Here is a 27,064-nt window from a genome sequence, read left to right as displayed (position 1 = left end):
TGCCTGTCTTGCCTCCTTTTGCTGCTTTTTGGCATTGTATGTAACAAACAACTGTGTCCAGAAGCCAGGATTTCCATGGACTCTTGCTTTGACGGTGATTCTTCACTTGCCCAGCTCCATCCCAGGAGCCCCATGTGCCCTCCTGAAAGCACAGCTGCTTTCCCCACCCCACAGCCCGCTTGCCTTCAGGCACCGAGCACAGAGCCTGCCGCCAGGCAGGAGCCAGGGTCCTGGCATGGCTGGGGACCATCACCGCACCCCATCACTCACGCAGGGGGTCAGCCCGCACCCCCAGTTCAGGCCCATGGGGGTGGGACTGACCTCCCGCTGCCTTCGACACCCATGGCCATCCCACAGCATCCCCCGACAAAGGTCAGAGGCTGGGAGGCCACTGTGCCCCTGCCTGCTCCCCAACCCGTGTGCAAGCGTAGAAATTCCTAATTCTAAGGCAATTCTAGGGATTCAACAGTCAGTGTCTATAATTATTATTTTTTTTTAACCCCCCCTTGCCCACAGGGGATTCCTGCCACCCCTCCGCCATGGTCCCAGGGGAACAGATGCTGTGGCCACAGTCCCCTTTCACCCGGGGCACCCTGAAATGTGACATTTGCTGGTGAGGGTGATGGGGAGGTCAGAAGTATAACTGCATTGCAGAAGAGATTAGAGCCATCCAGGGAGGTCCCGGGGGGCTGTGAAGCAGGCTGACCCGGAGGTGTGCCTCACCCTTTCGCTGCCAGCAGCATCACCACACACTTGCTTCATTCCTCCTTCCCCAGCATCCATTGCTGGCTTCTCTCTGAGGGGGGACGTGGGGCTCCGCAGACCTTTGATCTGCTCCAGCACAGCTGTTCCCAGACCTTTATGTAAGGGACGAGAAATGTGACTGAAATAACCGACAGAGTGAACAGAAGCAAGTGTGAAAGGCTATAAATAAATATGACACAATAGCCGTGATCATTGCTAAATAAGTTTTAAATTGAATTGGTGGTATAAATAGAGTTGAAAGCGAAGATGCCACCAGCAAGTGACATGGATTTGAGGTGGTGTGATGGTGCAAGCACGGCGAGGCCCCATGCATGTTCTAATTGCCCCGCTCCATCCCTGTTGTCTGTCACCCATGGAAGTGGTTATTTCACCTGTTCCTGCTTTGGAGGGAGAGATGAGCTACAGCCAGTGTTTGGGAGTGAGTCCTCCCAAGGGTGAGAGTGCCCGTGGAAGGGGAGCTGGGTGCAATGGGATGGGGAAAAGCCTGTGGGACCCAGAGGCTCCTCCATCCTTCCAGCTCCCAAGCGCTCTCCCATCCTTACCTCCCCTCGGCCCTGCCAGACCCGGAGGAGACGGACAGGGTGGGATATATTAACCCTGGCTCCAGCAGATCTTGGCCCTTCACAGTGTTGTTTATGACCAGCAAGAGCTGGACACGTGTTGGCTCCCTTGCTGGCTGGTGCAGAAGCCGTGTCACTTTACACCTATCCCTCACCTTGCAGGTACCCAAACGCTCCGGGCACCTCAATCCCAAACCCCCACAAGTGTTAAAGTGCTGCATCTGGTATAAGCACTGCAGCTCCCATGTAAGGGGGACAGCATCCCATGGCCTTGGCCCCAAAGCACAGACCAAGGAGTAGAGCCCAGGAACCTGCCCCTCCCGGCATCCCAAACTGCTGCTCCAGCATCACCTTGGCAGACTTCGCTATTCTGGGCACAGTGATTCAGCAACACCCCAGGGATGCTCAGCAAATGTTGCACACCGAGATCAGCCACGGGATATCCCTGCGGGGATGGGGACGGTGCTGCTGTGTCAGCCATGCCACGGTGGGGCTCGCACTGCCAGCTGCCCTTGGTGCAAGCGCGGGATGCTGCCAGCACCACCATGCTCAGCAACATGTGGGAGAGGACATCCCACCCGTGGGAGAGGACATCCCACCTGTGGGAGAGGACATCCCACCCGTGGCCGGTGGGGCAGAGACCTCTTCCGATTTTATCCCCAGAGGAAGATGCCTAGCTTGAATTCACAGCACAGGACGGAAAACTTGCCAACCCTCTCCTCCCTCTTTTCCACCTTCCTCGCCATGGGTCCAAACCCAATTTACCTGCCGTGGTCTCTCTCCCAATTAATATTTGGGCAAACACCCCCTTGGTACGAGAGCATCCAGCTGGGTTCAGCTCGATGCGGAGGGCTGGAGGGAGTGAGGGGGAGAAGGGGGGAGCGTGTGTGGGAAGGGGCGAGGGGGGCCGCAGATCAGGGCTGATAGGGCCTGGCATTTGGGCAGAATTTTCTAGGACAGTTTGTACAGTGCCTGCCCTATACAATGGTTATGTCTAGCCGCCGCGCTGCAGCTCTCATTTCCATGAGCAAGGAATTCAACCGAAAAGTAAACAGGAAAAAACGTTACATCTCACAGTTTATAAATATATACGGAATTATTTAGGCAGTCAGGCCAATTTGCACAGATGCCGCGTATATGCTGTGACAGATCTCGGTGTTGTTTTGGAGCCACCCTTTGTGAATGGGAAACAGGGCTGGTTTCTTGCCATGTCTGCATGAAATATCGGTGTCCTCCTGCAAGCTGGCTGCCAGCAGCGAGTGCTGCGGCTCTCGGGAACAGCGCTGCGAGCTGATGCGAGCTATTTGCACGTAGTGCTGAGAGCCTCGAGCCCCCACGTTTCCAGCTGGGGCTGCATGAGGCCTTTGGAAGAGGCAGGGGAACTTTTACTGGGGATTGCATGGGCATTTCAGCCTGGGATCTGTCGAGGTGATGGGACCAGCCGTGCTCTGGTGGGGGGCAGGACCCGCCCTGGCGCACACACCTCCACGAGGGTGAGGTGGCATTTTGGAGCCCCGGTTCCCCGTGTCCAACAGGCTGAAGCCACTGGTTCCCAGGGCTTGGGGACACAGAGGGGTGCAGGCAGGGCAGACCTGCCTCCGACTCCATTCAGGGCACCACAAAATTGCTGCCCATGGGAACGAGGGACCCAAGCCCCCACCCCATCAGCCTCCTCCGCAGCCAGCATCCCAAGGCGCCCCGAGCCCGGAGCCGCAATTCAGATCAAAACGATGGCACGGGGCTTTTCCCAACAATGTTCCTTCCTCCTCCTCTCACACCCGGCTTGAGCCCAGAGGTTTATTCAACTTGACAGCCGAGTGACTTGATCGTTCGAAGGGACATCTTAATTACAGGACGTCCTCCATGGCATTTTCTGGCTATGGCCAGTAAAAGAAACTTCTCTTCCCCGTCTCCCTCTGCCCGCCCGGCTCCGCCGAGCTGCGAGAGCTGCTCAGACAGTGGGGATATTGTTTTGGCCATAGCTTGAATGGCCCAGCCTCCTCAGCTGTAAAATTACCTAGAGGATAACTAAACAAACCCCAGACAAACACTTCTTTAAAGGCACTGCTTACTTTGCAGCAGCCATTTCCCCCTGCCCGCCACATGTGCTCACGCTGGGTTTTCTTTTCCTCCCTCTCAATGGTGACACAGTCACAATGCCCATGCAAAGCGTTGCATGGGGAAGGGGGGATGGCGAAGTGTGGGGGGACACGGGTGATGCCATGGGCTCTTCTGGACCAGGCGCTGCTCAGCCCTGGCTCAGGGCTGGAGACCTCACGATGCAGAGGCATCAGGGGCAAACAGGGAGGCAGAGACAGCGACTCCTTGGGCTGGTCTGTGTCAGAGCTGGGACAGGGATAGTGGTTCAAAGGGTTCAGTCCTGACCCATTGCCTAGGGAACAGGGTTTTGCGCCAAAATAGCACTGCTGGCACGCAGTGGAACTGGTCCCACCAGCCTGATCCAAAGTCCACTGAAACCAGTTGAAAAACTGTCCCAGTCTCCAGCATCATGCATGACCTGATGGGACTGCTGAGCTCCTGGGGATGAAATCAAGCATTAAGGGACGATAAAGCCCCTCTGGAGTGGGCTGGATGAGCGAGGAAATCAGGAGAGGTCTCCTCTGGGAGGTCTTGCTGCTTCCAACTATCCCTCATAAATAGGAGAAAAGTTCTGGCCAAATACTTGTTCAGAGTCAATCTAAGCATTTCCTGCCTCGGTGTTGATTTCACAGATTAAAGCTGGTCAAAAACAACCTGGTCGAAATCCAGCCAGCATTAATTTTTGGAAAAAGACCTTGAGGAATTTCATTCAAGTTTGTTCTGAGGGGAGGGGCTCTGCTTTTCCCACCCAGAAGCTCATTTGCTCTTGAAATACGTGCAATAAACACATGAATGCTGAGCCCCAGCTACAAGTAAAGAGTTTCTGGTGCAAAAAGCATTATTTTTTGTAAAAATATGGGTTATTAGTCAATTTGGGGTTATGCCTTTAATTCCAGGTCTGCCAGTGAGCCACTAACCTGAAGTATTACACTGCACCCAAGCTTCCACGTTCACATGGGGGCTGCAGCAACGGCCCGGCGTTTGGCACAGGGAAGCGAGATAGGAGTTTAGGATCAAAAACCTCATTGATCCCAAAATAAAGGGGGGCAGGATGTTAAATGAATCCCTGCGTATTCCTGCAGCCCGTCAGAGGGGAGCTCTCCTTTCTGGCCTTGGTGACCCATTCAGATAGAGCATGCCCTCGCAAAGACAGGGGTAGAAACCCAAAACACAACACTGCAGCGTGTGCTCTGAAAATATGTGCAGTCCAACAGAGGCAGATCCCAAATTTTGGCAGATTCCTGAGATCAGGAAATTCCTTGAGAGTTCGGGAAATTCTCCAAGACTGAACCCAAGCTATTTCACTTGCAGAAGAGATCAAGTTCTCCTCCTCCTCTTTTTTTTTCGGTAATGGGTCAATGGGACCTTGGCGAGCACACATTGCTGTACAGTGAGAAAGAGGATTAGCAAAACACTGCCGAAGGCCAAACGCAGATGCAGGGCCTGCAGGAACAGCTGCTTGCAAAGGGAAGCCGGCGAAGCCAAAGATCAGCCATGAGATCCCAGCTCCAAGCAGGTCTGGAAGGAGTCCAAGCTGGTATCAGTTACACTTTCTTCCCCGCTCCTTTGCCCGTGCATAAATAACCGCCTGTTATTTATGGCCGTTCCCCATCGCACGCCCCACACGCGTGCCTGCAGGGTCACCTCGGAGGATGGGGCAGAGCTGGCTGCAGCGAGGGGGCATGAAGTGCCCCTCTTAGGACCCAAAAATAACTTCCCCTCATACCCTTGCCCGAGGCAGCATGGATAACGGCAGGGTTTCAGCCCAGCTGTTCCCACATTGATCTGTCCAGAAGTCACCCGGTGCTCGGGGACACATGGGAGCTGCGCTGCCCATGGCTTGGAGCAAGCACCCCCAAGGTGTGGGAAGCCTTTTTTCTGCCCCAGGATCCCATCTCCAGGCAAAACGGCCACAGCTGGGCCAAAACAGGCACAAAACAGAGACTCATGTTTGTAGGATGACTGGTCCCAGGTAGGCTGGTAGGGCTGCTCTCCACCATCCATCCCAGAAACATATCTGCCACTGAGACAGTCCTCATCCAAGCAGGCTGTTGAAGCAGCCAGGAAAGCTCCGTGTAGCTCCTGCCCCCAAAATGCAGGAGATGGGGGAGACAGAACAACCCTCAGGCTGCTTCTTCCCAGAGCAGGGAAGTGCAGCAGCCCCCGCACTTGGCTATCACCCCCTTGGGCCCACCATGTGCAGGGAAACCTGTCTCCAAAACCACCTCTCAGGTCCATCTCTCTTGCTAAAGTCACCCCAGCAGACCCAGCTCCCTGCCTAGGTCATTATCCTTCACCTTGCCTGCAGGAACCGGGTGCCTGGGGGCAGCCAGCCCTCCCGAGCATCCCAGCACCAGAACTTCGATGCCGGACAATCTCTGGGCTTTGCAGGAGTGTCAGAGGTTACAATTAGCTCAACTGTGCCTTGGTGCTGGGTGACTTTAAAAAAAAGAAAAGAATCAAAGAGGTCCATTTGTACTGATGTCCTTCAATATTCCCCAGGACCCAAAGGAAAAGTATTTTCTTTCCGCTCTTGTGGTGTTTTTCTTCCACCGTGTGCAGCAATGAGGTCACCGAGCAGAGGTTTTGTGGCTAAATCACTGGGTTGCTGCCATCATCCTGTTCCCAGGAAAGGCAGAAGTTGGCTCAGCTGGACACGCAGCCAAGGAAGAACATGGATCTGCCTGAAATCCAGAGGCACAGCTCCACAAAGGACCTGGCTGAGCCCTGGAGAAGCGATCAAACATACCAGTTCTGGGGACATTAAACCAAAACGCCATGCTGCTGTTCTTCCTGCTTCCAGTGGAACAGCTTCTTGCACCAGGGACAGTCCCTACGGAAAAGCATGGGTGCAGGAGCGATAAGAAGTACAAGTACTGAACTACTGCAACGGTGTGGAAATGCCTGAATTATTTTGGTAGCACATGAGGTCAACTTCTCCTGCTGAAGACCTCTCTGCAGCCTTGGGGCATGCACCAGCTGGGATGCGGCACAGAGCTGCTTTGGGAGAGGCTTCCCCAAGCACGCCTGGCTGCAGGTAAGGCCAGCAGGTAGCCCTGAAGCCGTGCAACTCCCCCAAAGCCAGGGCTCCTCGGGCACTGCAGACAGCAGGGCTTGTAGGATAACGTGTTGGCATTGAGGGATGAGCTGGCACCAAAGCCCTCTCCTGGAGCCATGGGATGAGCAGCTCAGACACCTGATCTTGTAGCTGACCCTGCTCCGAGCAGGTTGGACCAGGAACCCCCTGTGGCCTCGGCCAGGCTGAACAAGCCCATGATCTACTGCCAGAGCTCTCTCCAGCAAAGCCAGGAGGGAGACACACCTCCCTGCAAGGGTTCATGCTGGAAGGACCCCTCCTGCAAAACCTTCCCAGCTGCACCAGGACCTTCCCTCACAGCACACAGCTTGAGCCCTGCTCCTGCCAGCACAGCTCTGAACCAGTCTCAAGCTCCCACCCTGAAGGCATTTTCCTTCCCTACCACCTTCCCTTGGCTTCAGAGATATCCTTGTACGTAGGCAGGAGCCGACAAGGTTTTTTCTTGCAATAGAGATCCCTCTGCTCACCCCAGAGCTTTACCCGCCTGCAGAGCAGCCTCTTCTCTCATGCCCTACTTGCAGAACCACACAGACCCTGCCTGCTCCTCACCCCCAGGCTCTCCAGCTGCAGGCTCCCAGCCTTTTATAGCATTCCCAGGCTCCTGCTCAGCTAAGCCCGAGCTGACAGGGACCAGCTGAGATCAGGGCTTCTCCTCCCTGGGGCTTACAGGGCCAGCCCACCCCAGCACAAACCCTGGGTCCAGCCAGGTCCACAGTGCCCCACCATCAACATGATGGAGTTTACCGGGAGGGTGTCACCTCCTCTCTTGCTTGGTCTTCACCCTCCTCACCCTGTGTCCGTGTGCTGCTGAATCCAGCTGGGACTGCCCCTGGACACTGCTCCTGCTCCATCTCCTGTTCCCTCTTAATGCTCTCTCATCCCCAGAGTCCTGGCACAGCTGGGAAAGGTTGTTTTTAAGCACATCACCCCTGTCCCACACAAAGGACCTCCTGCCTGCCCCATGCCCTTGCTAAATATCCCCTGCCAGCCTCCTTGCGCAGTTTGCTGGAGGAAGGATGCTAACATATATAAATGAAGCAACCTGCGTATTCTTCTCCCTGCTCAGAGCTTGTGTAACCTGTGGTTGACCCCTCCTCGTCCTCCCCAAACCACAGCCCCGGTATGTGCTGCCTGCCGCCACCGCCACTGCTGCTCTGGCATTTTTATGAATGGCCTTGAGCCCGGGGAAGAGATGTGAGCATGGATTTGGAACAGCTCCATCCCTTCTACCGCACGCGCTAATCTTGACAAATGATCAGCGTGTGGCTTTCGAAACCAGAGATAAGGCTGTCTGACCACTTCAAGTCACTGCGCTTTCCCACGAAGAAAGGGAGTTTGTTCTCAGCCCCCAGCCGCAGCTTCCTCCAGAGCCTGGGCAAAGCCAGGTGCCCCCTGCCCCATAGCTCGGGGTTGGGGGGGGAACACTGCAATCACACCCCTTGGGAGCGGGGCCATGGTCTGATTCAGAACAAAACCTCGGCAACCTCCAAACAAGGCAGATGTTGTGACATTGCCTGGGTTTCTGATGCTACTGGCTGGACCACGGCTGCCTCCTGCCTGCACGCCTGCATCTCCTTCCCGTGGAGACCAATGCGAGAAGTGGTCCATGCCCAGCACGGAGCTGGGGTGTGGTGGAAGCATGTGCTGGGAGCCAGCAAGATCTTCCAGTCCTGCAGCTGAGCCGTGACCATGGTGGGCTTCCCTGAGCTCAGTTTTAGCTGGGAACTGGAGCACCTGGAGAGCTTCAGGCACTTACTGGGGACAGTGCTCTCCTTGGACTGGTATCGGGTGTTACAATGCTGCCGTCCTGCTGCATTTGGGACTCGCGTCTTGCCTGCCAGTTTGGGCAACGCAGCGTCCCCGTTCCCCCCCAGGGCTGGGGGAGCAGCCGTGGGATAGCTGCGGTGTCTGCACAGGGACCCTGCAGCAGCAGAGCGAGCCCCGGGTGGGCCCTGTTGGCCGTGCACCTGGGCAGGGTGGCCTTTCCAGCAGCGTCCCTCTCTCGCACAGACACAGCCCCGCTGCCAAGGGAAAAGGCCTCTGCGAGTGCCAATTCAAGGAATGCCTTTGATCCGGTGGGAATCGTTAGGGAGAAACTCTGCCTCTAAATCGAGCTCCTCTCTTGCCTTGCCACTTTGGGAAATGAATTTGTACTCGGAAAAACTCAGGCTCGGAGAGATCTTGGGAAGACATCCAATCCATTTCCCTACCCCAAATTGGTCCTGACAGATTTTTTTTATCTAACCTTTACTTTAAAATCTCCAGATGGCTCAATACGGTCTCCTCCAGGGCTGTATTTATTTTACTACCAGATATTCTTTTATTATTAACATCCAACTTAAATTTCCCTTCCTGCAATCTGCTCCTACCCCATGGCAACGCAGAGGGCAACTGTCCTCTTACCACTGGCCCAGCGCACCCCACCCTGCCGAGCACGGCAGGTGCCATTCCAGCAGAAGTACCTTTTTAAAGCTAAGGATTAGGGTGGATGAGGCTGGTCCTGGCCAAGAGCAAGTGGAGTTGAAGAGCCCCTGGAGCCCCTGAACTGTCCTATCACTTCTCCTATTGCTGCGCCGGCCTATGGGAGGGTTTGGTGGTGCAAGAGCGTGCACCCGCTGTGCCCTGTGCAGGCACCAAACATCGTACCCAGGTGGGAATGGGAAGCCAGAGGCTGCTGGCTTGTTGACCCATGAAGGGAGGCAATTATTCAGCTGATGAGGCCATGCAGGTGTTAATTAAAAAGCACGCGAAGCAGAACAGGTCACTGTTTGGTGTCATCCGCTCGTGAAATTACCCTGGCGGTGGTTCACCCAGCCCTCCCGGGGAGACAGGGCAGGGGAAGAGCTGCCCGTAGTACCTCTGCTCTTACTCTCATCTTCTCCAGCTGAACTCCTATTTCTAGGTACCTCTGGGGTCCTGCACAATGTCCCTGGTTTTTGGCCAAATCTCTGCTGGATCCTTAGTAAGGAAAAATTTCTACCTGTTCATTCCTGGACTGGCTCGGAGCATCACTGTGCAGGGGTGAGAGGTGTTACCGAAATAATCAGCTCCTGGCCGTCCAGGTGGAGAAACAAGCTCTGAGCTGTTGCAGGAGGTGTTCCCACGGGGACAATGATGGACACAGCCTCCCAGGTCAAGCACCCCTGTGCGTGTCCCTTGGTAGAGTCTCAGGTTTGCCCAGCATCCAGATTTGGTCAGCAGCAGCAGCAGCAGCTCTGAGCTCATCCCCTCTGCTCTCCAGCCAAGGCCGGGAGCGAAAGCAGAGCTTCCCTCTGGGAAGCACCAAGGGCTGGTGCTCCCTGAGCCAAAGGCTACCAGTGAGCAGGTCTGCAGAGCCTGGTGGCAGTGGTTCAGTGGCAAAGCCCTTCCATTCTGCTGGAGAGCTTGGTGCTCAGCACATGTGCTTCATAGCTCTGGGAGATGGGGCCTGGCATCTTCTCTGCTAACCCCCGGGACATGCCCATGTCAGGAGGATGCCCTGGTAGGAAGGAGTCTCCTGTTTCTTCTCCTCATGAGCACTCCTCCAGAGCCAGGATGCCGTGCCAGGCTCCACATGGGCACCCTCCTGTGCCTGGCCAGAGCTCACGGTGTGGTGGGGACACGCAGCAGCACGGCTGAGCAGCAGAGTCCAACCTGAGCTGCTCCCTGAGAAGTGCAACTTAACGAATCCCAGCTTCCTGCCGCGCTGTGTCTCATGGTCGGATTAGCTCACGGCTAATAAGGCACATGAGAGTTTTTCCCATGGTTTGAGGCACTCATAATGTCTCTCTCCTGTGTGGATTCTTTGATGTCTTATAATAGAGTTGATGATGAATCCATTTCCTCAGTGGGGACTCAAGTTTGGCGCTCTCTTGTCTACCCAGATGCTTTTTTTCGTAGAACAATTAGACAACAGAACAACCAAATGGAATTCAGTCTCTCTAAGGATCCTGCCTCGCTGTGACATCTGGCAGAAAGTGACCCCGAGGTTCAAGCGTGGGGTTGGATGGCAGGGACGGGCAGACAGACACACACACGTGCCCACACAAGTGCTACGGCTCCCACCCCCTTCCCTCTCACAGCCAGGCTAGCGAAGCGAACGGGCACTGTTACCTCTGCCCTGTCGCGCCCGTTCGTCCCGGTGCAGGCTCGAGGGCCAGGACCAAGGGCTTTTCTGAACCGCGCAACACCAGATGTTTTTTCCTGAGGCCTCAGACACGCACGTGCAGCACGCTGTTATTCGAACTGGCTCAGACTCCCTGCGCACAGGGGAAAAAAAATTAAGGCTGTGCGCAAGGTTAGTTCTCGGCTTTGGCATCCAGCGTTAAACCACGCAGGCTCGGTCGCCTTTTGTTTGTTTTTATAGAGTTGCTTCTAGACCGTCCCTCCCGCAGCATCCCAGCGGAGAGGAACAAGCCGATGCACCAGCTGGATGAGAAATGCTTCATGTGCTGCCAAATATACCATGTAAAAACCATAACGCAGCCACCTCCGGGGTGCAGCCTGACAAGCGCGCAGCGGCTCGCAGCAACGCCCTGCAGCAGATCGAACCGAGAGGAGGGAGCCGCTTGAGAGGATGCACTGGGTCATTACACAGACTTCCTCCTCTTGGTTTTCCGCCTGGTCTTTCCAGCCTGCCTCCCCCAGCACGCCTCGCCTGGGGATTTTTCTTCTCCTGCTAATGTTTCTGTATTCACCTCAGGCTGAGCCAAAGGCTCCTTTTAACTGAAAAAGGCCGTTTGTCTCGGTATCTTATCATCTCCGTCTCAGTGTCAGCCCAAGCCTTGCTGCCTCCTTCCCCCAGCAGCAGGTTTCACTCCTGCATTTGGGATTCCACCCAGCCACTCTTTCTCAGCCGCTTTTTGTTTCCAAGAGTTTTGGAGAAGCATTGCATGCCTTGCCATGGTGCTTCCCTGCCAGCCGAGGCAGGAACCGCATCAAACCCCTGCTGTGGTCTCGGTAGGATGCCCAAGGGTACAAGTGTCCTGGGGTCAGCAGGATGCTCAGCCCAGGCTTTGCCTATATGACAAAATCTCCTGCTCCCCGGCACGGCCTCACCTCTGCAGGGCTGCAAGCTGACCTCCACTGGGCAGTACCAGAGATGTCACCCTGCTCCCAAGCTGCCCAGTGCCCTGGGTGGGGGTTCTCTCCCCCTCGCCCAACAGCGAAGGCTCCCCATGGCTCTCACAAAGGGTCTTACACTGCTGTGGTTGATGTCGTGGTGCCTGGGCAGTGCTGTTGGGGCAGGGTAGGGCCACCATTAGCAGAGAACTCTGCAGCACGCAGGAGGGATAGGAGACCTGAACGTGCCTTCCAAAGCCACCAAGGAGGAAATGCACTCGGCTGCGGGGGATCCACGGGTCTGCAGGGAAAGGCAAGGGATACCCCCCTCTCCTGGAGCCAGGAACCAAAGCCCAAACCTACTGGGGAAGGCTGATGTCGGCTCCAAAACTGCCCTTCCTGCAAAACCCAGGTGCTGGGTTCGCTGGTCCCTTGGTGATGCTGGATGCATCCGCCTGCTGCCAGCCAAATGATTGACAGCTGCCAGTCTCCAGCAGCACAGACCGCCTCGAGCCGAACACCCCGAAGGGGCAGAGTTAAGGTCCCTCCAGCCTTTCTCTTGGCCAGCTCACCGGGGTGAAGCAGAGCAGGGCTGCGGGCTGCGGGGCGGACCCGGAGCCGTGCGGGGACCCCGCGGCTCCAGCCCCCGCGGCACCTGCTCCCCCCGCGGAGCGGGGCACGGGGAGAAGGGGCGGCTGTGGGGACGAACGGGGAAGGGGGTGCGCGCCCCGTCCAGCCCCCTCGGGGGCCGGCAGCGCTCTGCGCCCGCGGGGCTGCGCGGGTCGGGCTCCAGCACCGCGGGGCTGCGCGGGTCGAGGTTCAGCACCGCGGGGCTGCGCGGAGGAAGGGGGGGGGGTACGGGGGCCCCGCTTTGTCTCCCCGCCCGCGGGGCCGGGGGTCGGCGGCTGTGGGAGGGCAGGAGGAGGAGCGCGGCCCGCCCCCGCCGCCGCCCTACAAAAGGGGTCGGGCGGGCGGTGGAGCAGCGTGTGCCGGCGGGCAGGGCCGGGCAGGGCCGGGCAGGGCAGGGCAGCGGGCGGTGCTCCGGTCCCCTCCGCAGCGCCGTCCCGGTGGGGCCCGTGGCCGCCCCGTCCCGTCCCGCTCCGCCGGGCCCGGGACCATGCGGCGGGCGCGGGCGCTGCGCCGCCGCGGAGCTCTGCTCGCCTGCCTCTGCTTTGGGACGCTGCTGGCCCTCGCCGATGCCAAGGGTGCCTTCTACCCCCCCGCCGCCCCCCTGCCCTACGGCGGCAGGTACAGCCTCTACACGGCCGGCTCCAGCCCGCAGCTCGGCCCCGGCAAGCCCGTGGGCAAGCACAAGTAAGCGACCCCCTGCGCGCCCCCGTCCGCGGCCGCGCAACCGATCCGGGAGCCGGCATCGCCCCCGGGCATCGGCCCCTGGGTACCGGCTGCTCGGCGGGGCTTTCCGGACACCGCATCCCGTCGGGCATCCCTTACCGGGCACGGACCGCGGGTACCGGGTACCGGCCGGGCTCAGCAGGCAGCGTCCCTGGGGGACCGGCTGCCGCGGGCGCCCCTTGGTGGGTACCGAACCCCCCGTACCCATCATGGGTACCATCCCCCAGGGCTTGGCCGCGGGCACCCCTCGGTGGGTGGCGGTCCCTGGGTGCCCACCGCGGGCATCCCTTGCCGGGCAGCAGTCCCTGGGTGCCCACCGCGGGCATCCCTTGCCGGGCAGCAGTCCCTGGGTGCCCACCGCGGGCATCCCTTGCCGGGCAGCAGTCCCTGGGTGCCCACCGCGGGCATCCCTTGCCGGGCAGCAGTCCCTGGGTGCCCACCGCGGGCATCCCTTGCCGGGCAGCAGTCCCTGGGTGCCCACCGCGGGCATCCCTTGCCGGGCAGCAGTCCCTGGGTGCCCACCGCGGGCATCCCTTGCCGGGCAGCAGTCCCTGGGTGCCCACCGCGGGCATCCCTTGCCGGGCAGCAGTCCCTGGGTGCCCACCGCGGGCATCCCTTGCCGGGCAGCAGTCCCTGGGTGCCCACCGCGGGCATCCCTTGCCGGGCAGCAGTCCCTGGGTGCCCACCGCGGGCATCCCTTGCCGGGCAGCAGTCCCTGGGTGCCCACCGCGGGCATCCCTTGCCGGGCAGCAGTCCCTGGGTGCCCACCGCGGGCATCCCTTGCCGGGCAGCAGTCCCTGGGTGCCCACCGCGGGCATCCCTTGCCGGGCAGCAGTCCCTGGGTGCCCACCGCGGGCATCCCTTGCCGGGCAGCAGTCCCTGGGTGCCCACCGCGGGCATCCCTTGCCGGGCAGCAGTCCCTGGGTGCCCACCGCGGGCATCCCTTGCCGGGCAGCAGTCCCTGGGTGCCCACCGCGGGCATCCCTTGCCGGGCAGCAGTCCCTGGGTGCCCACCGCGGGCATCCCTTGCCGGGCAGCAGTCCCTGGGTGCCCACCGCGGGCATCCCTTGCCGGGCAGCAGTCCCTGGGTGCCCACTGTGGGCATCTCTTGCCGGGTAGGGGTCCCTGGGTGCCCACTGCCCACCAGCAGCCGGGTGCTGACCAGGGACTGGTGCGCAGGGAAGAGCAGGGGCGTCCCTGCGTCTCGGTGCACCCCATCTATGTAGAGCAAGGCTGGGGGTGCTCTCAGCGCAGGGGGGTGCAGGGGTTGTGTTTCCAGGAGGAAGCAGGCTGCATGCGTGTGCTGCGGGGGACACACGTGTGTGTCCCGTGTGGGACAGGGCTGGGGGTGGTGAGGGTGGGCTGCCCGGGTGTGTTTCGGGTAGGTGCACGGACCTCTTCTGCAGGACCTGGGCGGGGGGGTGCGAAGCGCGGGAGGGGAGGATGGCGCTGCACAGACCTGTGCATGAAAACCTGGTTGGTTTGGAGGGAATTTGCCCATTTGGTTGTAAAGCAGAGACTTACTAGAGTTTAAATATGTTTTCAAGTAACCTGGAAAGCTCAGGCAGACAAGGAATGTGCGCTTTACACGTACTATAAACTTTTTCCATTCAGTTGCAAGAAGGCTGTTACATTGGTGGAGGGCTCGCTTCCCTCCCCGCTTGTTTGCTAGAACAGTTTCTGTCGGGCTTCTTTGAAAAGGGGAGGATGTGGTGCTGTGAACAAGCTGAAATGAATAAAGTAACGTTGGAGACGAACAATACTGGCAGTGCCAGTGAGAGCTTTCCAAAACCCGTAACATTTTCCAGCTGCTCACTCTTAAAACATCAGGCTGGAGCTATAAAACTGCTAGCCACAGGTGGGTGAGAAGGAAAGGGGTTTCTGAGAGGGAGAGTGAGCCAGAACCCCGCTAACCCAAGTAGTCACAGGCAGGCAGTGTCTATTAGCAGTGGCTAGTAGATCTGCCCATGTTGGCTACTAGCTTACTTACAGCGGGGTGTGCAGTGTGTTTGTAAGCCGATCCTGGATTTATGGACAGACGGTGATTCTGAATTTCCACATGCACAGGCACACATCATCTCCCTTCCCTCCAGCTAAGAGAAGTGGCTGGCCTTGGCTCTCGCGTGGCCCTGTGCATGGGTAAATGCCTTGCTTTTGGAGGAGCGGGGAGCAGCACACGCCCGGGCAGGCTGGCACTGCCAGGAGCTGCGGTGCCCATCCCAGCACCAGGGGTAGAGGTGCTGGTGCTGCTCCTGTGGGAAGCAAGGGGGATGTGCTGGAGGTGTGGGGTTGGGGGGATCCCTGCTGGGAGGGAGCAGGGAGAGCTGGGATGTCGGAGGGAGGATGAGCCTGCTCACACCTCGCTGCTTCACCGAGGGGTCTCCTGCCCTGTGGGGCTGTTGGAGGCAGAGGAGCCTGCTTGGGGCCTCTGAACAGGGGCACCGGGGGGCTCATGGTGGGCCTTGGCACGGGTGGGAGATGAATTTTCTCTTCACGTGTTTGCTGTCAGTGCTTGTCCCTCCTTCACCCATCTTTCCCCACCCAGGGTGAGCCAGAGCCCCACTGCTCTGTCACCAGAGGGTGACGGTGGGGCTGGGGGAGCTGTGTGTACACACACATGTGCATGCTCGCTCCCCCAAACAGGAGACACGGCAGTCCTTCTCCCCAAACCCTTCTGCTCCATCGTCACTGTCCCAGTCCCTTCCCTCGCCTCCACCTGCCCGAGGTGTCCCGACGCCACCCAGACCATTGTCATGCCAAGCCCATGAGAGCTGGGCTGGGGCCCTGCAGCTCGTTTCTCTGGGCAGCCCCGAGGCTGCTCTCCGCAGGCCATGCAATGGTGATGCCGGGGGACCCCGGCTGCTTCCCAGGCAGCCGCGCCGCAGCAACCCCAGCTTGCATGGGGAGAGCCGGGTCCTCCCACCTCACTGAACACCTCCCCGCACCTGCAGCTCATGCTGGCCCGTCTGCTCCATCCCACTGACCCTCCATCTCTGCCTCGGCTCCGCACTGTGTGCCCATTCCCTCCTCTTCTCCCGCTCTGCCATCTGCCACATCCCTGTGCCCTTAATCCCTGACTCACCACACATCCCTGCTGTCTCTGCCCCTGTGGAGCAAGTCCATCTGCTCCTGCCAGCAGCCTTGGCCTCCATCTGTCCCAGCAGCACTCCTGCAGCCTTCCCACACAGCCTTCCTCCCAGCCACCTCATCCTCAGTGCCTGAGTTTGCTGCTCGGCTCAGGAGAGGGTCTGTGCCTGGAGCTGTCTGGTACCCTGTGGCACCCAACTGCAGGTGTGACGGCAGGAGGGAAGAAGCTCTGCTCCTTGCACTGCCAGTCCGAGGCATCTGAAGAGGTTTCCAGCTTCCATCCTGCTTGGGACCTGGGTCCTGTCCCTGCCTCCATGGCGGAGGGAGCTGTGCTGCAGCCCTGCAGAGCGGCCAACCTGCATCTCCGCTCCCTCCGCTGACTGTAGCATCACGCTTGGTCCAGGTGTGACAGTGCCCACAGCAGCAACCGAAGGCTTTTGGGCTTGGCCCTGGTGCTGGCAGCACACCAGGACCGCAGGAGGACAGACCACCCCTGCCAGACGCTGCTGGAGCTATTTCTGGGATGCAACTGCCATTGCTGGTGGGGTTCTGCTTGTTCCCCCAGCCCGTCTCACCACCCAGGCCACGCTGTGCTGAGCGCAGCCCAACTCTGGGGCTGAGGCTCCGTGTGACCCCAGGACTGGTGACAATGTGGCTGAGGCCATGACTGTGACAGCAGCAGCCGCGCTCAGCACCCAACCCAGCTCCTGCGGTGTGGTGTCACCACGGATCTGCCTCGTGGGCCTCTGGGTTGCTTGCAGACAGTGAAATTGCCAGTGAAAAATCAGAAGGCCAGGGTGCACAGCCTGTTCCCAGCACTGAGACTGGTTTCTCAGGCTGGGCTTGGCTGCAGCACAACTGCAGCTGGGGGAGGACGGGGCAGCCACCAGCTCGGAGGGACATTGTGGGCCAGGCGAGCAGGGCTGTGTTGAGGGGGCAGGGGTTTAGCTGCACCCCCTTAACCCAGAGGAGAGATGCCTGGACCAAAGAAAAGGCTCCTCATTGTGGGAGGCTGGCACCCTGGCACCCAGAGGGCAGCCAGTGGGGCTGGGCAGCGCTGGCTCCATGGAGGCTATTGGAGCCAGTTGGGTGAAAGCAGGTGAAAGCCGGGGTGCCTGAGGACACCCAGGAACAGGAGCCAATTCGCCCAGCCCAGCCTGACCAGGAGCGTCTGCCTGCCCCTCGCCTGTGCACCCCACAGCCAGGGCTGGGCACTGGGACACCCTGCTCCGTCCCCAGGCCCCACTGCTGTCCCCATCCCCAGTGGGCAGGGTGTGCGATGCCCCCTCCCCAGCAACTGCACAAGCTGGGGGGTCCCTCCAGCTCCGGGTCCCCCAGAGGTGTCACCGGCAGCGTCAGGCAGAGCTGCCTGGGGTCGGGGTGAACGGCCGGGGTGCTGCTGCCTGCCGGGGTAGGGGGTGACGGTGTCTCGCTGTGCTTCCCCCTAGGAGCTACTGTGCCTACGTGGTGCAGCGCAACGTGACGTGCACGCTGCAGGACGGGGCCGAGAGCTACGTTAAGGCCGAGTACCACAAGTGCAGCTGGGGACCCAAGTGCCCGGGGAAAGTGCTGTGAGTACGGGGGACAGCGGGGCATGGCTCCCTTCCCCTCCCAGCTTCAGGTCGCAGCTCTCCTCAAGCCCCCTTGCCACCCTTCTGACCACGACCCCCCATTTTCCAGAGGGCAGTGAAAGGGGCTGAAGGGCTTTGCCTGGACGAGGCAGGGCAGTGGTGCTGGGAGGAGGCAAGATGGGATCTGTCAGGAGGGAGAGGGAGCTCTGTCCCTCATCAGAAATAAATCAGGAGATCATGGGAAGCTGGGGGGATGCGTGTGCACGGATGCCGGGGAGCATTTTGTCACAGATCTGCGGTTTGGCAGAAAGATGGCAGCTGGGTGAGAGCCTGACGGAGAGGAGGAGGAGACAGAGCCCGCGGCTGGGGATGGCTGAGGGCTTCCTGCCCCAGGAAAATATGGGCAAAACTCTCTGCCACTTGTCAGTGCTGGAGGGAAACACCGCGCCGTGCCACAGCCGGGGCGGGACGGACGGGGCAGGACGGACGCTGGGGCTCTGTGCTTCACCACCCTCCGCAGCCCCGGCCGGGGATGCTGCTCCACGCAGGAATGCTGCTCTCCTGCACCCCCCAGGCCTGTCGAGAGCAGCAGAGCTGTGTGCCGAGGAGAGGGGCTTTTGTGGGAGCCTGGCACCCCTCCTGCGGCACCGGCACGCCGTGCTGCCGCCGGCCGGGGCTCACCACGTGCCAGCAGTGCTGTGGGCTCAGCTCACGGCCTCTCCCCGCAGACGGGCCATCGGACCCGCTCGCTGTCTTGCTCTTTCCTTGCTCCCATCACAAGTGTTTTAGCAGCACTGGTGGACTTCAGGACATCCTGCAGCTGCTGGCACCCGTGGAGGAGATCCCCAAAGCCTCTCCCATCTCTGCTGTGTCCCTGCTTGGCCCCTCCAGCCCTTCAAACCAAACCGGGGCAAAACCAGGGTGCTGGACCCGCAGCTGGACTTTCTGCACAGCCTCGGGTGCTCCATCCACGCACGAGAGGGAAATGTTTTTTCCACGCGCTGGGGCCATCAGCTAATGGTTGTGCAGCTGCAACAGATACTTCCACACTTTGGAGGTACCAAAGGGCTCCGGGCTCCTCTGCAGAGGCCAGCGTGACACGGAGAAGTCTCCCTGCCTTCGGAATGCCATCCTCATCCTCACTTCACCCCCGACAGCGGCTGGGCGCAGCAGTCTCCTGCCGTTGTAGGTTCCTACACACTAAGAAAGGACAGACCATAGAAACTCCGCAGCGCCTCTGAAGAGGAATAACAAAAAGAAGAGCTTGTTTTGAAGCTGTCCCGTGCCTTCGGGAAATTGTTGATGTTGAGAAGTTCTGAAGCGATTCAAAGAACAGAGGGTTTGGGTTTGCTTTCTCCTCCTGCGCTGCGGAGCGTACGGAGGCGGCTGTATCGCACTGGGAGTCGTGTGGATGTGGCGTTGCCTGGAGGTTGCAGCCTGGACTGGGGGCACCGAGGTCATGGGCAGGGACAGGGAGGACAAGGGCTCGGCCCCACGTGCTGCCCCGAGCAGCTGGATGAGTGCGAGTGCCTCGCGCAGCCCCTCCGTATGGCACGGGCGGCCGTGCCACTCCTCCGAGACCTCCTGCTGAACAAGGGCCCGGTTGTGCGTGGTGTTGGAAAACAGCAAACCTGAGGGTTTTCAGGCCCTGGTAAACTCAGATTGGAAATTTCCAAAAGGCAGGTTCAAAGCACTGGCGTCGCAGAGCGGGTGAGAAACACGCTGTCTGCAGCCCTGCACAGCTCTGCTCGGCTGGTGGGGTCCTGTCCCATCCCTGCCACCTCATGGAAGGTGCCATGGAAGAGCAGGGACCCCACTGGGCTGGCGGGACCCCACATAGAGCAAGAGCAGGGAGGGAGGGTGTTAGTGTCCCACCGGGCAAGGAGGTGGGCTCGCACCCTTGTCTGCTGTGTATGGGGTGGGATCAATGTTGTAGTGCCCGAACTGGTGATGGAGGAACCTCCCAGGGCATCCCAGCTGGGGGCAGGAGGAGGTGTAAGGAGCCATCCCTCTGTGCACACCCCGTGGCATCGCCCCCAGCAAACCTCACCAGGGCTCTGCAGCCCCACTGCCAAAGCTCGCGCTCGCAAGGCCAGCCCAAGGCAGATCGGCTTCCCATCAAACTGATGCCCTCCACACACAGAGAAAATACCTTTCCAAAGGTATTTCAACCCTCCTGGAGGCTTCAGGACAGGATTAGATTTGAAAAGAGGATTTTTTACCCCACTAGGAAATTCTCTAGGTCAATTTAAAGTTCAAAACACGCCCACAAGCAGCCCAGATCCCTCTTGGAAATAATCTGAGCTTGCAGGGGTTTTGGAATCACTTCCATCATTTCACCTCGTGCTCCCCGAGCCCAAACGTTGCCAAACTGTGTGGCATCTGTCACGGTGGTCATCTATCGGGCCAGAGACCAGAGCAATACACTTATAGCTGCTTTTCTAAACTAACATTGGGAGTCCCAGGTTAAAAAAAAAATCCAACAAACAAAAAAAACCTCTCCAGAAACCACAGATACATAAATAATGGCTCTTCTCAGATAGACCCTCCTCACCCCAGGGCTGTTTCTCACGCTTGTCTAGTTGTGTTACCAAAGTGTTGGGGAGAACTCTACTCTCACCATGTGCTGTCACACCTGCACCTCGTGGTCCAGTCCTGGAGAGGGTGGGCACAGGTTTTTGGAGTGCTGGTTAATGAGCTGTGTCCCTGGATGGACACACTGAGCTATGGTGCAGCAAGAGCTCTTGGAGGAGGTGGGTCATGGTCTGCAGGTGCAGCACATGGGTCTCAGCCAGGCTTTCCCATGTGCCCAGCTATCCCACTCTCAACAGGACCCATGGCCTCGCTCTTCTCTGTTGCTTGATGTTGAGGTTGCTTCTCTAAACTGTCTTCTCTCTTCCTCTGCTCTCCTGGAAAGGTACCGCACCTTCTTTAGACCCAGATACAAGATTGGCTACAAGACAGTGACCGAGCTAGCCTGGAGGTGCTGCCCAGGCTTCATGGGAGAAGGGTGCCACGACAGCCCGACCGACCAACCCGGCCTCCTGCCCCAACATCCCAACCCTCAAATGCCTCCTGGGCAAAAGATGTTTCCAATCCCCAGACTGCCTCCCCATCCAAAAAGCCACCCTGACCTGTTTCCAGGACCAAAGAAGAATCAATATGGTGAGATCTTGCTCCTGCCTCACATCCCCAGGTTACCACACAACCGACATGCTCTCAAACCTCCCAGTTGTTTCTGTTCCAGCACAGGGCACGAATTTGGCAAACCTTCAGTGGGTGATCTGCTTTCTGATCAGAGACCTGACGTTTGATTGCTTTGAAGACCACTTGCTTTTTAAATTTAGTTTCTTTCAAAATGTGCTGCTTCAAAATTGCCTTTCCTCATTGCTTTAAAGCATCTTTCCATTAATTTTGGAGTTGAGAGAGTGTGTCTCAAGATGAAGCTCCCCCAGGCTGTTCTCATCACCTGCTGTTGAACTTGGGAGCAGAGGGCTTGATCCCAAGAAGAAAGAGGGTTTCCTGATCAGCTTAAGAAGAGATGTAGAGGAAAGGAGGAGGGGTGGGCTGATATTTTGCTGAAATGACAATAAGAGGGAGGCAGGAGCTACTGTTAGTATGGAAAAGAACTCAAATCTAGAAGATAGCCAAGGAGGGAAGTTCAAGGAGCACCAGCCGTGACTGTGCCCTCTCTGTTTCTTTCCCTGTGCAGGCAGGAAGCTGCCCGGCCTCTTCGGGGACCGCCTGGATCGGCTGGAGGAGGAGGTGAGGCGCCTTTCCCAGTCCTACGACAGCCTGCACACCATGGTGAGCGGCCTGGGGGATCGCCTGCGGCTGGCCATCCAGGAGGACACCACCAAGATGATCGGCTCCCTGATGAACAGCCCGGGCACGCCTGACTCGATGGTGGGCTTTGGCATCATTCCTGATGGACTGGTGGACGTGGCGGACAAAGCTGACATCACCACGTACCCTCCCGTGGGGGAGATCCTGACCAAAGTGACGGAGGTGAGCGACGTGCTGAAAACCAAGGCGGATTTGCTGCACGAGGTTCGTGGCATGGTCCTGGACCACGATGGGCAGATCAAGCATCTTCTGGAGTCAGCCCGGCCATCGCCCCTCACCTCCATCGACCTGCTGGAGGAGTACGTGGACACACGGCTGAGCAACCTGCGCGGAGAGCTGCTCGATGGCTTCGAGAAGAAGCTGGGGAAGATCCAGACCTCGTGCGATTTCCGGATCCAAGAGGTGCAGCAGCAGTGCGAGGAGGAGAAAGCTGCCAACTTGCGGCTGCAGCAGACGCTGGACGGGAAGGAGCTAGAGATCAAGAAAGAGCTCTCGCAGCTGGAGACCCAGATTCAAGGGCTGACGGTGGTGGAAAGCTGCTGCAGCAACCTGGACTACCTCACTGATCGCATGAACATCCTTGAGAAAGGTCTTCACAGCATCTCCGAGTCCCAGAAGAACTTGCACTCACGGCTGGATGGAGAAATCTCCACTGTCACCCTAGGGAACATTTTTGAAGGGCGCTTTGGGGACCTGGAAGCCAGACTCAATGCTACAGAGAGAGAAACACAGAGCTGCTGCTCCGGTATGGAGGACAGCATGAGAGGCATGGTGGTGGCAGAGGTGGATGGCATGAGGACTGCCTTTGAAGACAAAATGCAGACCTTGGAGGACAGGTTCATGACCATCGTGGGGGAGCTGAACAACGTCAGTTCTCCCGTGGGCATGGATGGAGCAGTGGTGCCTGTGTTGGAGGGGGAGCTCGCCAGCATGAGGAAACGCACAGATGAGGCACTGGAGGTGTTGCAAAATCGCCTCATCACACTGGAGAGCACTTGTTCCCTGGGCTGCACCTCCGCCTCCAAAGACGTGGAGACCTTCCGGACAGAGATTGAAGACTGCCAGAACAAGAACCAGGACCTGCTCCTCCGGATGGACAGCAACTACGACCTCCTGCGCAAGCTGAACGCCACCATCCTGGAGATCCAGCGGCGAATCGAGGAGGAGGCATCGGGGGCTTTGCAAGGGGAGATCACTTTGCTGAAGATCAACCTGAACACCGTGAGCAAGTCTCTGACGGGGCTCAAGGACTCCGTCTCCCAGTACTCAGACACCATGACGCATGTCAACTCCTCGCTGGATGAGCATGAGCGGAAGATCGAGGATGAGGTCCAGTCCATCCAGGAGAAAGTCAACGACCAAGGCTCCCAGCTCTTCTTCAGCAACCGGCGTGTCCTGAACCTCAAGGGAGACTTGGAGCGCCTCAAAGCCAGGATTGTCAGTGACCTGAGCTCCTGCAAGAGCGTGGCCCACGACCTGCAGCGGGATATCGCTCGCTTTGACGACCGGGTGGCTCGGGTGGAGAGCGTCTGTGGCAGGCTGGGTGCCGTCACGGGAAGCCTGGACGGCATCAGGGACGAACTGGAGAAACACACGGGCAGCCTGTGGGACTACATGGACCACATGAACGGGACCCTGGCTGCCCACTCTCAGGAAATAACGGGACTGAAGGACAACCTGCTTGACTGCCAAGCCAAGGTCTCCGAGCTGGCAGAGCAGGTCGGCCACTTGGAAGAGCGGGCAGAGGGGCAGTGGCATTAGCTGTGCCACCACGCGCTGCTTCCTTTTCCTCCCCGTGAAGGGCAGGATTAACTTATATCACACAGACTCGCTCCAATGTGACAAAAGTTCTTGGGATATTTTTTTTAATGAAAAGATAAATTAAAAGCTGCTACAAACCCTTTTTTTTTGTTTTCTAAAAATCTTGTCAGCCCCAGTTTCCCGTTACGGCACTCGCCTCGCGATGCTCGGCAGCTGTCCCGACCCTGGTGCAGCAGTGTCCCTGCCTCCTGGCCAGGGGCGTCACTTTGGCTCCTGGGCTGATGACCCCAGAAGGACAATTCAGGAGGAAGCTGGAGGTGGGAACGTGGTTTTTTTTTTTTATTTTATTTTTTTGTGGATTTATCGCTTCGTGAAGAATAAAACCCTGCAGTTGTCAGTTGAGGAATAGAGTTTCCCTGACCTAAAGACCACCTGCGTCTTAATCCCGGGACTGAGCAGAGCCAGGGCTCCTTGCAGGGAACAAAACTCACCACAGGAACTGCGGATTTCAAAGAACACACGTATTCACTCGTCCCCCTGGGAGCTGCCTTCCCCTCCTCGCGTACGGTAAATCCATTTATACTGCTCACTCCTCCGTGCACACGCACACGCCTTACGGAGCGTGTGAGGATATGCATTAGGAAAACACACATATGCGCATATATATATATATATATGGTGTGCGGATGTATATTTTTGAACAACCCGCTGTCATGGTGCTCAGCGAATTGCAAAGTTTCCTCCCGTGCTGCATGTCGAAGAACCCCCCTGAGCAGCACTGGGGGAGGGCTCTGCGGTCCCTCGGGGCTGCCGTGCTTTGCCATTTTGCCATCCCCCTTTCTCGTGCTCTCCGGTTACACCGGGGGCTGACGTGAAGGGTTGTGCAAAATACGTTTCTTCCCCAAAGAGACGTGTGTCTGGGGGTCTCTGCAGAGTCTGAGCTGGGCACGGAGCAGTCCTGTCCTCCAGCTCTGCATCTCTCTTGGCTTCTTGGTTAAACTGTGAGCGTGGTCTCCCCCATCTCATCCCGGGGCAGGAGAGGTGCAGGAGCCTGCGTCCTCCTCGCGTTCCTCTGAGCCTGCTGGGATGCCGACAGCCCCGGGGACCCACACAGGTGTGGAGCACCGGGGAGGAGGAAGGCAGAGCACCTTTGAGAAGACCTCTTGAGAATGAAAAACTGAAGTGATTTACCCAAGGGCACTCTCATGTCCCACAGACACGCAGGCTGGAAAAGGCTGTGCGCGTTCCTGAGCGACTCCAGCCTTGCCCCACGGAGCAGATGCCTGGACCATGCGGCTGGTGCACACAAAACCCGCCTCTCCCAGGGAGCCCAGCACAGGGTGTCCTCCGCTGCTCAGCCAACACGGACCTCGCTACCAGAAAGGATGAAGAGGAAATTAAAGATCCTCCATCTGACCAGCTCTGGCACTTTATAGCAGAGGAACATATCTTTCTATCAGCTCAGCGTTGCAGCTTCCACACCAGATAGCCTTCAGCTCCCACCCCGTGCCCATTAACCTCACCAGGTCATCCCTGCCCTTCTGCACCATGAGTCCCTCTCTGATCTCCCCCCCACCCTGCAAAGAGCAGCTCTGTGCTCTGACCAGCACAAAGCAGCAGCAACTCCCAGCAGAGATGCATCTGGGCACCTTTTCTCCTCCATAAAAACTGGATGAGCTCCCTGAAACAGATGCTTCCAGGCTGGGGTGGACCACAGGGATCAGAGTGTCCCGTTGGCTGCATCACATTACCCTGGTGCAGTAAAAGAGCTCTTTCCCCTGCGAGAGGAGTGTGGGCCATCAGCTGTGCGAGCAGGGAGAGGGGACCAGGCTTCCCACTGCTCGCTTACCCCCACGAGCTCGCAGGGTGCTGGATGCTCACAGCACCAGAAGCCACTCTTGCTGCTCTGGGCTTTGCTGATTTGGAGCTACAGAGCAGCTGCTGAGACACTTCTCCAGCTGAGGAACAACCTCCAGCCACCTTCAGGCATCCTGCAAAACCTGCTCTTGGACAACAAAACCTATTTTTTTCCCCTAACCCACAGAAGGATTCTCAAGCCAGCTCTTGTGATGGGTCGGGGAGCCCTCGCCCCACGGGAGCATCCTGCACCCCCTCCCCATCCTCTCACAACGGGCAGAAAAAGGGCTGCAGCAACCAAAGAGGAATGAAGCCAAGGGCCAGGCTCAGCCCTTCCCAGGCCAGGGCTGGGTTAGAGAGCAGCTGGGCAGCAACAGCTTCCTCCAGTGCCGAGGGAGCCGGGACTGGCCATACCACAACTAGGACACAGAAGAAGTGTGACCTTCCAGAATATGGTGCTATGTTTGGCCTGGTCCTGACCAGTCACTTGAAGCTATGGACAGTTGGTATGTCAGTTCTCAGCTATTCATGTTTAAAGAGTGAAAGGAACTTCGTATAAAGTAGGGCTTTTTTTTTTTTTTGGCTTGCAGAGAGGGAAGGAGCCGGTGCCCGCGTGCTTGTCCTCGCACAGGCACCTTTCCAAAGCGGTTGACAAGCGCTCCTGGTATGAGGCTGTGGTGTATTGTTTTTAAAACTTTGTACATTTGTTCAGATTTTAAAAAAGCTGAAAGACTGTTTGTACTGGAAAGGAAAAAATAAAAAATAAAGTATTTCTTGCTGAGGTTTCCAGGATCAAAGTGACTTGTGTGGGTTTAAGAAAAGCAGCGTAACAGCAGGACTGGGTTAAGGCAGGGAGTAGAGCACGGAGGCTAGTTAGAGAAGAGGGGACAGGCAGAGTAGAAGATGATTTACACTCATGCACAGTGGTCAGGGAAGGAAAAGCTGGACACCAGACAGGAGGAAGGAGTCCAGCAGTGCTCCTGCCCATTTCATTTTATGTAATTACAGCTGAGAGCTCCCAGCGCAGGGGAAAGAGCCTGGCTGCCCCCACAGCTGCCCCCATGGCTGTGGGGTTTCAGAGAAGTCCCTCACCCACCCTGGGGACAGGCGAGTCGAGTCCTAACCCAGCCCACGGGAGGGAAGCTGAGCTTTCCTCGAATGCTCCAGTACAGGGGCACAGAGACAAGCTCCTGCCCTGGCACAAGGGTTGTGGCAGGCTGCCGGCACAGGAGGGGTTCACCCCCCTGCACACACATAAAGCCAGGGTTTGCTTCCTGTAGGAAGTCAGTTTTGCAGCATTACCTGAAGGTAGTAAGTGAAAAAAAAATAAAATAAAATTTTATAAGTCCTTTTTTAGTGCAGTTGCTCCACAGGCTCAGGAAGCTGCAGGTCCTGCCCCCCTCTCCACCCAGACCCCCTTAGCAGGGCACTTCAGGGGATAAACCCAACCCCGTTTGTAAAAGGACCTGGAGCCTGGCTCCCACTTCCATGCACAGGGCTACAGCAGACAAGAGGCAGCCTGGATTAAGGCACTATTTATTAATTATTGCTATTAGTGAAGAACATTCAGAACTCCAACAGCTTCCATCCACCTTAACGAGCTATTAAGCTGCAGGACAGCTTCACTCCATCAGCTACCAAGCTGCAGGGAGCTGGGCTGGGCTGTCTGGGAACACTGGTCATCCTGAGGGTAGCAATAGCTATGCCAGAGGCTCATCAATAAATCAGACAGTGACCCACCCACCACCTTTAAAATTGAGGCAGGCTTGTAAAGGTGTTCAGAACATTGAGATGATACTAAACTGAAATACCTGTAACTGGGTACATGGAGTTTTTGTAGAGCCAGAGCTCCCTCTTACCCTGCTTCGGCCACCTGAGAAAGGGTGTTTCTAGTGCAGAACACGACCTGTATTCAAAGTACAAAATGCCTGAACAGTGAACAGGGAGGAGGAGATGCATGGGGAGCATCCAGTCCTGGCAGAGGAGGCACAGGAGAGCCCTGGGTCAGGTGTGCACAGGTAATGGGG

At 57.9% G+C, this 27,064-nt stretch overlaps 1 protein-coding gene across 1 annotated transcript; it reads left to right on the top strand.

Annotated features, from left to right (window-relative positions):
- Positions 1-12,679: 12,679 nt before the first annotated feature.
- EMILIN3 (elastin microfibril interfacer 3) lies at positions 12,680-23,305 on the top strand. The gene is made up of 4 exons (XM_068419754.1): positions 12,680-12,876; positions 17,451-17,573; positions 20,491-20,738; positions 21,286-23,305. The coding sequence occupies exons 1-4, from the start codon at positions 12,680-12,682 to the stop codon at positions 23,178-23,180; spliced, it is 2,463 nt and encodes an 820-aa protein (XP_068275855.1). The 3' UTR covers positions 23,181-23,305.
- The last annotated feature ends 3,759 nt before the right edge of the window (positions 23,306-27,064 follow it).

This window comes from Nyctibius grandis, chromosome 28 (assembly GCF_013368605.1).
Source record: "Nyctibius grandis isolate bNycGra1 chromosome 28, bNycGra1.pri, whole genome shotgun sequence".
NCBI lineage: Eukaryota > Metazoa > Chordata > Aves > Nyctibiiformes > Nyctibiidae > Nyctibius > Nyctibius grandis.
The sequence above is the reverse complement of the archived record's forward strand: the minus strand, read 5'-3'. Positions and strand labels throughout refer to the sequence as shown.

Coding starts and splice junctions, on each gene's coding strand:
- EMILIN3 (XM_068419754.1), top strand. CDS start 12,680: ATGCGGCGGGCGCGGGCGCTGCGCCGCCGCGGAGCTCTGCTCGCCTGC. Junction 17,574..20,490: donor AAGTGCCCGGGGAAAGTGCT/GTGAGTACGGGG, acceptor TCTCCTGGAAAG/GTACCGCACCTTCTTTAGAC. Junction 20,739..21,285: donor ACCAAAGAAGAATCAATATG/GTGAGATCTTGC, acceptor TTCCCTGTGCAG/GCAGGAAGCTGCCCGGCCTC.